This window comes from Setaria italica, chromosome VII (genome assembly GCF_000263155.2).
Source record: "Setaria italica strain Yugu1 chromosome VII, Setaria_italica_v2.0, whole genome shotgun sequence".
Classification (NCBI taxonomy): Eukaryota; Viridiplantae; Streptophyta; class Magnoliopsida; order Poales; family Poaceae; genus Setaria; species Setaria italica.
In genome coordinates, this window is record NC_028456.1 from 22,347,840 (window position 1) to 22,358,709 (window position 10,870).

Consider the following 10,870-nt stretch of genomic DNA (forward strand, 5'->3'; position numbering starts at 1 on the left):
TACTGGCACCTCCCTTTTTATACACGCAAACGCAATTAATTAGCAGGCGAATTACCGCCAGTTGACTTGATTAATTAGTCAAGTCGTCGCACTTCAGCTGCTGAAGGATATTTTATCCCTTAAGGCCCGCAGAGCCCCGACTGCGACACAATGACTTGACTAGGAAGACCTGAGAGGTGAGCTCGATCCCATCCTAGCTCGATAATACAGTATGCTGCTAGGAGCAGGTAGTGTCTTATTAGGCTTGGTGGTCTGTCACCCGGCCTAAGCCTAATTCCTAGCGTATGCGTATGCACGATGGGTAGTTGTTGCCGTCATGGCGACGCGTGATTGAAGGTTGCTGGGGGTCTCGGTCGGTGTGTCCTGGCAATTAACTGATTTCAATGGGAGAATGGGCTGGAAATTTCCGTTGCGGCCGGTGCGGTTGGCGACTTTGCTCCCCCGGAACTTGGCACGCAGGGACTCGGTGTTAGAAATTAGAATAGTAGTGCCGCGGATCGCTGTCACGGCGGTTACGCTCACCATATACTGAAGAAGCGAGGAGAGTGTGGGTTGTTCTGGGGGGACAAGAGAGGATTTCTAGTGGAGGAGGATGCAAGTTGCTGGCGTTGAGTCGACGGATCAGCTGAACAATCTACTTGGCGACAAGTTGATCCGGAAAATGTAAAACACATGCAAGTTGCTGGCGTTGAGTGACGGATCAGCTGAACAATCTCAGACGTTTAATTTTCTCCATCGAATCGTTAATTCACTTCATCTATCCATGATTTCTCCGTGTCCAATCGTTGGTTCACTTCAACTAACCATGATTTCTCTCCATCTAATTATTGATTCACTTCATTTACCCAAGTACCGGTCCATATACTTTTCACCTACCCATAATTCATCTCACTGGTGATGCAAAAATGGATGGCCTCAATAATCCATGTGGTCACATGTACATGTGAAAACTCCATGTCCCAATAGGATCCCTTCTTTCTAGATCTCAGACGAAGGTGATGCCTGCGTGACAGCGACGGTAGGCGCCATGGCATGATTATATTGCTTACGACATAGCAGTTCTTCTTGTGTCGTTCGAAGCGTTATGGGAAAAAAGGTTTGAAAGAACGGCTTATTGTGGTTCGGTGAGTATCAATTGCGTGTTCCTAAAAAACAGTAAGAATAGTTCCACCTATCTGGAAAAATGAATTCCAAGGACTAGAGCTCGGTTTAGTTTCGTGATTCAAACGGTAAAGCTTACTCATGATTTAGCATTTCAGGTGCCATCCACACTCAGATTTTTCATTTCCCGGAGCCGCCCCGAGATCTGCACTCAGGTGGGGGCTCCTCCAACTCGGGTGATGAAGGTAGTAACTGGAATCTGATTGATCACTTGTGGACTGCCATAGATCGTGTGGACCAACAGACCAACACGAGATTGTAAGATGGCTATCTATCTAGCAGGGAACGGAAGTCATTCATTCCGTGGCAACCACCGCATAATTGATCTATGAGTAAAATACACGGACGGTTCGTAAACTTGGCACGAGGTGTTATCTCTTTTTTTAAAGGAACAGACACTGATCATATTCCAGCAGTCTTGGGCAAAGGCGCAGTGCAGGAAGAGATGTTCTGTTATTTCTTCGGGTGTTGTCTGGCACAACACACAATTGTAGCTTGGCAACGACATTCCCTTTCTTCTTAAGATATTCCATCTTAAGATATTCCGTGTGCTCAGTTGGTCTCTATGTAACAATCTTAAGAAGACCTTATGTTTATGCTGATAAGAGGACTTCCAGATCCATTTATGTTTATGCTGACAAGAGGACTTCCAGATCCATTTGAAGGACGGGTGAACTGCTGCATGAGGTGTTATCTCGATCCCTAAACTCCCAAAATGCATTTTTAGTTTCATGAACTTGTCTCAAGATGCCATATGGGTCCCTAAACTCTCAAAACACATTATCAGATCCCCAATTTGTCTTAGGGTGTCATCCAAGTCCTTAAACTCTCAAAGTGCATTTTAAGATCTTTCAATCAAACGCCAAGCAACACATGCGTGATCACTAGGGTGTGGCAGTTTTTGAGTTCAGTGGCTACCCGCGTTGATGTCCCAATCCAACCGGACGAGCTTGCTTTATTTTTTTTCTTTTCCTTCTCTTATTTCTTTCCGGTCTAGAACTCCTTTTTTTAATATAATCGGCAGCTCTCCTGCCTGGTTCGTTTCAAAAATGCGTGATCACTAGCAGGGCGAAGGTATATTATCATTAGGGGTTCTAATGCACCCCCAAAAAGTTAAAAAAGTGATTAGTTACAAATTTTCATCATATATGCACCCCTCACAACTCAACTTTATGCACCCACAAGGTAAGTGCACCCCCTCCAATTTGCTCTAGCTTCGCCACTGATCACTAGCATAAGGTGGTTGTGAAGGCAACGAGCAAGAAGGAAGTATTGCCATCAGCGGCAGGTGACAAGTTTTAGGATTTGAAAATGTATTTTGAGAGTTTATGGACCCTGCACGTTGAGAGTTTAGGGATCCAGGTGACACGTTGAGACAAATTTGAAGACTTGAAAATGTATTTTGAGAGTTTGGGGACCCGGATGATACCACAAAATAAATTCAGGAATCGTCGGTGTATTTTACTGTTGATTATGGACTTTTTTTTCCTTGATCTATCAAGCTGCTTCTCACCGCGTCCGCGCGCATCTTAAGAAACCACTATCAGTTAAAATTCCTTTTAACCGCAATGTGCTTTTATTACCGGCATTACATGGCCAAACACACAAATAATGACGATCCTTATCCATGGCAGCGTACACCGAGACAGTATGATGATCAGCGTGACGTCAGCATTCTGATCTCTTCATGCTGGCATTTTGCACGCCAAAACACTTGCTGCAATGATCCGGTTACACTGTAATCACAGAGCGGCGGCACACGGAAGCAACCCCGAATAAATCACATGTGCAATCGCAGGCTTCCCAGTTAAGCAAGAAATTTGACACACACAGGATGGAGATTAATTAACCCTCCATTAGTAAAAAAAGAATATTTGGGACATATATAATGCATGCAAATAAACTTCTGGCTCTGATTTTGCATGAGAAGACAGGTGGTGAAGCTAACTAAGGTGACATGGCCGGACGACGGCCAAACCCGGCCTATCTCGGCTACCGGCGGAGTGCTATGACAGGCTATCGAGACCCTAGCAGCGAGTCAGCGACGGGCGATTAGCACAGGTGCGCAGTTCGGCTGGGATGACGGTGACGGCCGTTCTGCGTTCGTCAGGGAGAGAAGGACGGCGATTGGCTTCGGAGCTGGGTGCCAAATCGGCCAGTCATGTGCTTTACCTAGCCTCATGGGTGTTCCTGTTCTCAATGCAAACAAGAAGAGTATAACGACATGCAAAGCATGGATTTTTTTATTTTTAACTTTTTTAAGCTATTTTTAAAAATAACCTCTCCCCAACTTTATTTGCATGACGTGACCCTTTTGGTCGTGCCGTACACCGTGGCGCGGCGGTTAGCCGCGGCTGCTGCCGCGCCACAGCGGCGTTGACTGGGTGAGGCGCTGCCGCGCCACATACATTGCAGGATAGGCTTGTCGCGGCAGACCGCCCGGCACGGCAGCGCCAACACTTGATAGCCGCGCTAGCCCTTCCTTCTCTCTCTCCCTCCTCTCTTTCTCCTCCTCCACCCCGACCTGAGGATCCTCCCTTGCTCGCCCCCCCCCCAAAAAAATCTCCCCAAATCTAACGATTCGGGGTGGGAAAAGTGGGAGGAATCAATCCCCGCGTCGTTGGGAAGGTATCCCCCACTATTTTTCTTCTTTTACCGTTCCCTTTAGTAGATCGGAGAGTGTTTAGGTGAACTAGGTTTAGAATTTTGTTTAGAAATTTTTATGATTTATAAGTTTGTTATGTAGTAATGGATGCTTAGTTCATACGCAGTCAGCTCTGCCAACGATTTTAACATGTAGAAGTAGTTGCATGCATTGATTTATATAGTTGTTGATGTATTGGTGTAGTGTACATAGCATGCGTAGGTTTATTTGTTGGGATACGAGGTAGGCTACGCTAGCGCAAAACAAAAATTTCTACCACGTAAACCAAGAAAACTGTCGTATATAGATCACGAGATTACCACTCGACGCACTGGTGTGGAAGATGTAGAATCGCGTCGGGGCAACGAAGTTAAACACACGTAGTCGATCACGTGGACGTCGAGCAGCTCCTCATCAACTCGTCCACGTGCAGCGACGTCCTTCTCGTGTCGCGGCTCGCCAAGCTCGTCGTCAGCTCGTCAGGCTCCTCGTCATCTCGTCAAGCTCTCGCATCACAGCTCATCCAAGTGCTGCAGATGCAACACCTCCAAGGTATCCACATGTGCAGGGAGGAAGTGTTGCAAACCGGACTGCTAGGTCCGCGAGATGCAACAAGGCAAGGACATGGAGGGGGGTGGCTGCTGCTTGGCCAAAAGGGTTAAAACCCTAGGGCACCCCCTCCCCTATAAATGAGTCACTGATAGGCCTCTGGGTCCGAGGCCCATTAGTACTCCTAAACGTGGTCCAATTCAGATCATATCCGAATTGGGATTCCAGCCCCTTAAGTGTGTGACCCTATAGGTTCATATGCATATAGACATGGCCTGAGTACTCCTACTCGGCCAAAAGTTAGTAGCGGCCTCTAGCAAGACGTGCTAACTCCTATATGCACACGAAGATCATATCAGACGAATCATCACATCATCACGTACATGCTATTCCCTTTGCCTCACGATATTTGGTCTAGCTCCAAGCCGACCACTCTTTCTCGATTATGTGATTCGGAATCCCTTTGTAGGTTAACCCTTAATCTTACGTAGCATGGCCATGCATTTCTTGATCTGATCACTCGAGGGACCTAGAGATATCTCTCTCAAGTAGAGAGGGGCAAATCCCGTCTTGACTGACCATGCCTCACAGCATGTTTCTTGACAAACCCAAAAGCCACCTTTATAACTACCCTGTTATGGTGTAGCGTTTGATAGCCTCTAAGTAGGTCGATCCACATCTTAAGTACATGCGACAATCTTAGGTCTAAGGACAAAGCGTACATGTTGAGTAAAGAGGGAACCACTTCTCATGTTGATTCAGTCCTAACACATGTCTCCACATACGCCTACATTATTAGTTTGACTTCTCTGTGTCCATGACTTGTGAAACATAGTCGTCAACTAATACATGTACTAGTCTAATATTCATGTGTGTCCTCACATAAACTCTAACTAGGGACAACTTTAGAATAACCATACAAGTAAAGAGTTCTACATACAATTCACATAATTGCAAATCAATTCAAGTAGCCTTTTATGGATATTCAAGGAACACAATATAAATCATGGATACAAATGGAATATCATCATCTCTATGGTTGCCTCTAGGGCATACCTCCAACATTATTTGTATAATTGATGTAGTTTATTGTTTTTTTTCATAGGAAATGAGCTATATTTTGTATTTTGTAGATGGATTGTTTAGTTCATTTGTTTCATGGTGGGATTGTGAAAGAGAATGGGGAGTTTGAGAATATGAATGAGGTAGTGGAATTGTTCGATGCTTGTCCAAGTTTTAAAGATTTAATTGACCGTGCAATGAGAAAGTATGGATGTGGAGTAGATGAGATGACATTGAGAGGCTGTTTTGATCGTGGGAAAGCTAGACCTCATTATGTTCTTATGAACTTGCCATCCGAGTTTAATTGGAAGCAATATAAGGAGGTAGTTGAGCATGCAAATGTTGTATGTTTGGAGGTGGTAGTTGATATTTGTCCTAGACCTAGCGCAAATGTTGCCTTAAGAGATGAAGTTCGGTTAGTGGTTGAGAATGGTACCCAAGAGTCAACAATTTCACATCATAGTTTAGGTGAAAGCCAATCTGATTTTGGTTTGGCCATTGCGAATTGTGATTTTTCCAATGATACTTTTGAGTGGGAAGAAGCAAACATATATGATGATGACATATCTCTAGGTTCCGAAGATGATGACTTTGAGGAGGAGTATGGGGTAGAAGATGTTTACGCCAACGCACATGAAGATGCAGTAGTCGGAGATGGGTCTGAATGGGAGGAGGAGTCACAATCTGAGGAGGATGGGCCGTAGGTCAACACTACAACCGTGCATGATGTAGAGGATATTGGTTGTGTGGATCAATGTTTTGATTACACCCTTAATGAGTTGCAGTTGTTGAAGGAATGTCATATCGAACTCCCATCCGTTCCTAATGCTAAGGACATAAGCATGGTTTACAAAGCCATATGTGAATCTACTATGGTGAATTTGGAAGTGATACCCTATAGTGAGAATCCAGTGATTAAGAAGGGAATGAAGTTCAACAGTCTTGAGGAGCTCAAGTTTTTCTTGGCTGACTACGCAGTGAGGTTATATAAGCCTTTCAGTATAGTTCACTCTGACAAGAACCTAAGGTATAATGTCATGTGCAAGCAAGGATGCATGTGGCATGTATGGTCGCACCTAATTAGAAGCACAGGACAATGGAGGATTTCAAAAGTTGTGCAACCTCATACTTGCGGTTCTTCTCAGCCAAAGCGAGTGCACGCCCAGTGCACAGCTACGTATCTTGGGCGGCGCATCCTAGGCATTATCCGTGCCGACAGTGAGATATCAGTACCATCTCTCATGGAGTCCATATTTGCCTTTAGTGGATATCGTGTCAAGTATTTAAAGGCATGGCGGGCAAAACAACACGCCGTTGCACTACTTTGGGGAGACTGGACGAAGTCATATGGCATGGTTCCTAGGGTCCTCACCACTATGGCCTACTACAATCCCGGAATAAAATAGTTCCCTCACACGTCCGGCATGATGCAACCTAATAATGGTGTTTTTAAGCACGTCCTCCAAATGGTTTTTTGTTGCTTCCCACAATGTCGTGTGTCTTTCCAACATTGTCGTCCTGTGATACTTGTTGACGCTACATTCTTGACCGAGAAGTATAAGGGTACACTAATGATGGTTGTTGCTGTAGATCCATAATAACAGCTTGTGCCTCTAGCTTTTCCCTTGGCCGAGAGTGAGAACAACGACAGTTGGTCATGGTTCATGAAACTCGTTCGTCGATACGTACTTGGACCATCACGGTAAGTATGTATGATCTCAGATCATCACCATGGTACATTGAATTTCGGAGGCTACAGTCATGGGTTTAGTGCACTGAGTGCTGGAGGCTCGCAGCGGCTATACCCTAAGGAGGCACAAATCCTATGCGTGGCAACACACGCTCTCCTCGCCAAAAGGCAGAAAAGTCTCAATGACTACTTCACGCGCAATCGCGGTATCTTTTTTATCGCAATGTTGACTACTTATTTTTGTTATCTACTCTTAACAATCACTAATCTCCTCGAACTGAATATGCTCAATACCGTGAAAGGCTCGGATCTTCTATCATGTCTAAATGCTAGGGCGCGAGACAAAGATCTCTGTAGCAGCAGTGCCAATACGCGTACACGAGATAAAAATCTCACACGCAATGGCAATGGCTAAACAGGGACTGTGAGTCATAAATGTAACAGGCTAACTACTCGGGAAAATATGGCTGAAACAAGAGCATGACACACAACATTTACATTATATTCATCACTAAAGCTTTGGCGACGACTCTCCAGGACACTCAGCATACCTACAATAGCTCCGCTAGCTCCCAAGCTCGGGGGCTAAGCGCCAATTACTACTCGGAATATTTCTAATGTCTAAGCTAGCTTCCAAGCTCGGGGGCTAAGCGCCAATAACTACTTGATGTGGCTTCTACGGCTCACCTGGCGCATAAGCTCGGGGGATGAACGCCGCAATACAACTCGAATGATGACTTGCGTGAAGACTAAAGACTCTTGGATTGATTATTTAATCATTCCATGGCTCGGGGGCTGATAAGCTACACCCAACAGTTGATTTTTTTCAAGATGAAAGAAGAAGATTCAAAATTTTATTAACCCTCAGCCTAATTCTTCGATTCAACGTAAGGCTTGAGGGCTACTCCATATGGAGTGCGACTTCTGCCGCCCTCCATATCACATTCGAAAGATGAAGATTACAAAATCAAGATGATCAGGACTTGAGCACACCATAGCCTCATAGAAGTTTTGATGAACTTTAAAAATTCAGCCAGACAAAGTACTTGAGGAGCACTAATACTACTCAACGAGAATCTAAAAAGTACTAAAAAACTGCTACATTAGACTATGAAGCGCTCGAGGGCTTATCGGGGATAGATCCCCAGTACCTGCAAGGAAGGAAAAAGACGGACTCCTACTAGGATTCCCTTGTAATCCTACTAGGACTCATACCTTGTAATTCTATTAGGACTCCTACCTTTTAACCGACTAGTAATCTCGCTCCCTGGAGTATATAAAGGAGAGCAGTGGTTCCTAGATTGGTAGGTGAAAACCTCATAGAACCGCAACAGATGACCAAATCCTCAACACCAAACAACATCCAAGCACAGGGCGCAATATACAACACCCAAAATAGGATGTAGGGTATTACGCTACTCTGGCGGCTCGAACCTGTATAAATCTGTGTCTTGTGTCCTCGCTTTTACCTTCGAGTTCCAGGTTCAGCAATCCCCCACCAACCAATCTACTACCTCGGGATACCAAGATTGGTAGGTTGATGGGTATAAAACACCAATATTTTCCTAAGTGCCCATTAGTTTTCCTAAGAGTTCAAGTATTTAGTGTGTGTGTGTCTCTCACTCTTTATATAAAGGGATGATATGTAATCTGTCGGGGAGTTGATGAATTTGATATGATTTGAGAATTGAGCGTTGCTCTTCCTTGTGATACCCGTAGAGTAACCTCCAATGCTAGTTGATCTCGTCGAGTAACCTCCGAGTTATCCTATTTGAGAAACCCATCGAGTAATCTTCGATGCTAGTTGATCTTGTTGAGTGATCTCAAGTGATTATACTTTTATCCAATCCAACCACCACCACACTTCCATATTTCCATCCCCTCATTTTGTTACTGGAGCTTGAGTGTTCCTATCAAGCGCATGTGGCGCGGTAGTGCCTCACCCAGTCGCGGCTAGGCAAGCCGCGCCAGCGTGGTGACGCTGGCTAACTGCCGCACCACAACGCACGGCGCGACCAAAAGGGTCACGCCGTAGAAATAAAGTTGGGAAGGGGTTATTTTGAAAAATATCTTTAAAAAGGGTTTAAGATAAAAAAAAATTCCAAAGCATGCAACTATTTATGCAAGACGGCAGAGGTTAATTCTAGTCGACATGCGAAATACTGCTACTAAACTTCCCATGTTTACACAGTTCTTTAAGTGCTTTTGTTAAGAATCAACTGTAGCACACGTTCATATAGTTTAGATCAGACTAGAGGTACTTATTAAGGCGTGCCCGGTGCCTCACATACAAGCACTGGGAACATACTAGTTCCTTTTTTTCACTTTCACTTTTCTCGTTTTGTGCAAGCTAAGATGGACCAAGTGAAACCTCAAACTAAAGATGCCACTTCTCGTTACCCAACTAACAGTTTTACATGATGGCACAACTGTTGCGATCGTCCTCGCAGACCATCAGCGACGGCGGGTGGCAGCGGTGGCAGGAGCAGTAGCCGGGGCAGCTCTGCGGCAGCGCGTGCACCACCACGGCCTGCTGCTCTGCCTTCTTGGGCTTCTCCGGCTTCTTCTCCTCCTCCTTCTTGTCCTTCACTTCCTCCACCTGCAGGATCTCGGCGTAGCAGATCTTCTTGCGCAGGCACCTGACCAGGCAGACTGGGTCGACGCCGTCGCCGACCACCTCCAGCTTCTCGTCGCCGGTGATAGCCACTGAGATCAGCCCTGCGTACACAATTACACACACGTACGGGAACTGTTAGTTAGCACCTGCCAACAGGCGCAGTATGTAGGGGATCAGAAGATGTGGCAGCTTTTTGGCAGGTATAAGAATTGAATGCACGCGTACCGTCGGCTCTGGCGACTACCTTCAAGGCCTTGGTCCGGCACCTTTCGCACGGCATGCACACCTTGATCACGATCTTTTTCTGCACCCACCCGGCAGACGACGAAGCAGAAGCAGAAGCAACAAGCAAGAGATCAAAGCGATGGTCAGTTACATGATGATCCAGTTTCAGATCTCTCTGAAGATGACGAAGCTGATCAAGAAGAGCGAGGTCACCGGAATTACGAGGCCCTACCTTCATTGCCTCCCGACGGTGATCGACGAGAAGCTTGCCCGAACTACGGCCGCGATCGACAGATCACAGTCTATCAGCCGAGGAGAATTGGGTGGGTGGCTACCAACTGATCGAGCTAGCGCTTCTTGTGTGAAGCTTTGCTCGGGCCGACGCGCTCTTATATAGAGCGGGGGGAGATGCGAAAGCTGTCGCCATCAACTGGCCGAGGTCCGTTCATCCGCATGTTCTACTCATTCCATACTCATTCCATTATTATCCTTCCGTTCCAAATTGTAGATCATTTTAGCTTTTTATTCATAAATATTATTATGCATCTAGATAGAGTGTATGTCTAAGTGAATAATAATATTTATGAACTTAGAAAAGTCAAAACGATCTACAATTTGGAATTGGAACGGATGGAGTACTCCACAGAATGCATGGAAATGTAATTAATAGGAAAAAAAGGTAAAAATGTGCTGATTTCTCAAGGCTCCTTTTGTTGATGTTGGTGTGATCGTTGATTTAGTTAGATGAGTTTGGTCTTGTATTTGTTGATACGTAATGCCCACATGCATCTTTGGATATACTCCCTCCGTCTCAAATTACTATTCATTTGACTTTTCGAGATACATAATTTTTGCTATGCACCTAGATATAATATATACATAGCAAAATATATATATCTAGAAAAATCAAAACGAATAGTAA

General features: G+C 45.1%; 1 protein-coding gene across 1 annotated transcript; it reads right to left on the reverse strand.

Moving 5' to 3' along the window:
- Positions 1 to 9,315: 9,315 nt before the first annotated feature.
- Positions 9,316 to 10,295, reverse strand: LOC101765088 (heavy metal-associated isoprenylated plant protein 47). Its single transcript, XM_004975850.2, has 3 exons — positions 10,181 to 10,295; positions 9,949 to 10,027; positions 9,316 to 9,824 (listed from the first exon to the last, which is right to left on the reverse strand). The coding sequence occupies exons 1-3, from the start codon at positions 10,184 to 10,186 to the stop codon at positions 9,520 to 9,522; spliced, it is 390 nt and encodes a 129-aa protein (XP_004975907.1). The 5' UTR covers positions 10,187 to 10,295; the 3' UTR covers positions 9,316 to 9,519.
- Between the last annotated feature and the right edge of the window lie 575 nt (positions 10,296 to 10,870).

Excerpts from the sequence above, each read along its gene's own strand:
- LOC101765088 (XM_004975850.2), bottom strand. Across the intron at positions 9,825-9,948 it reads GGTAGTCGCCAGAGCCGACG|GGCTGATCTCAGTGGCTATC; the intron begins GTACGCGTGCAT and ends TTGTGTACGCAG.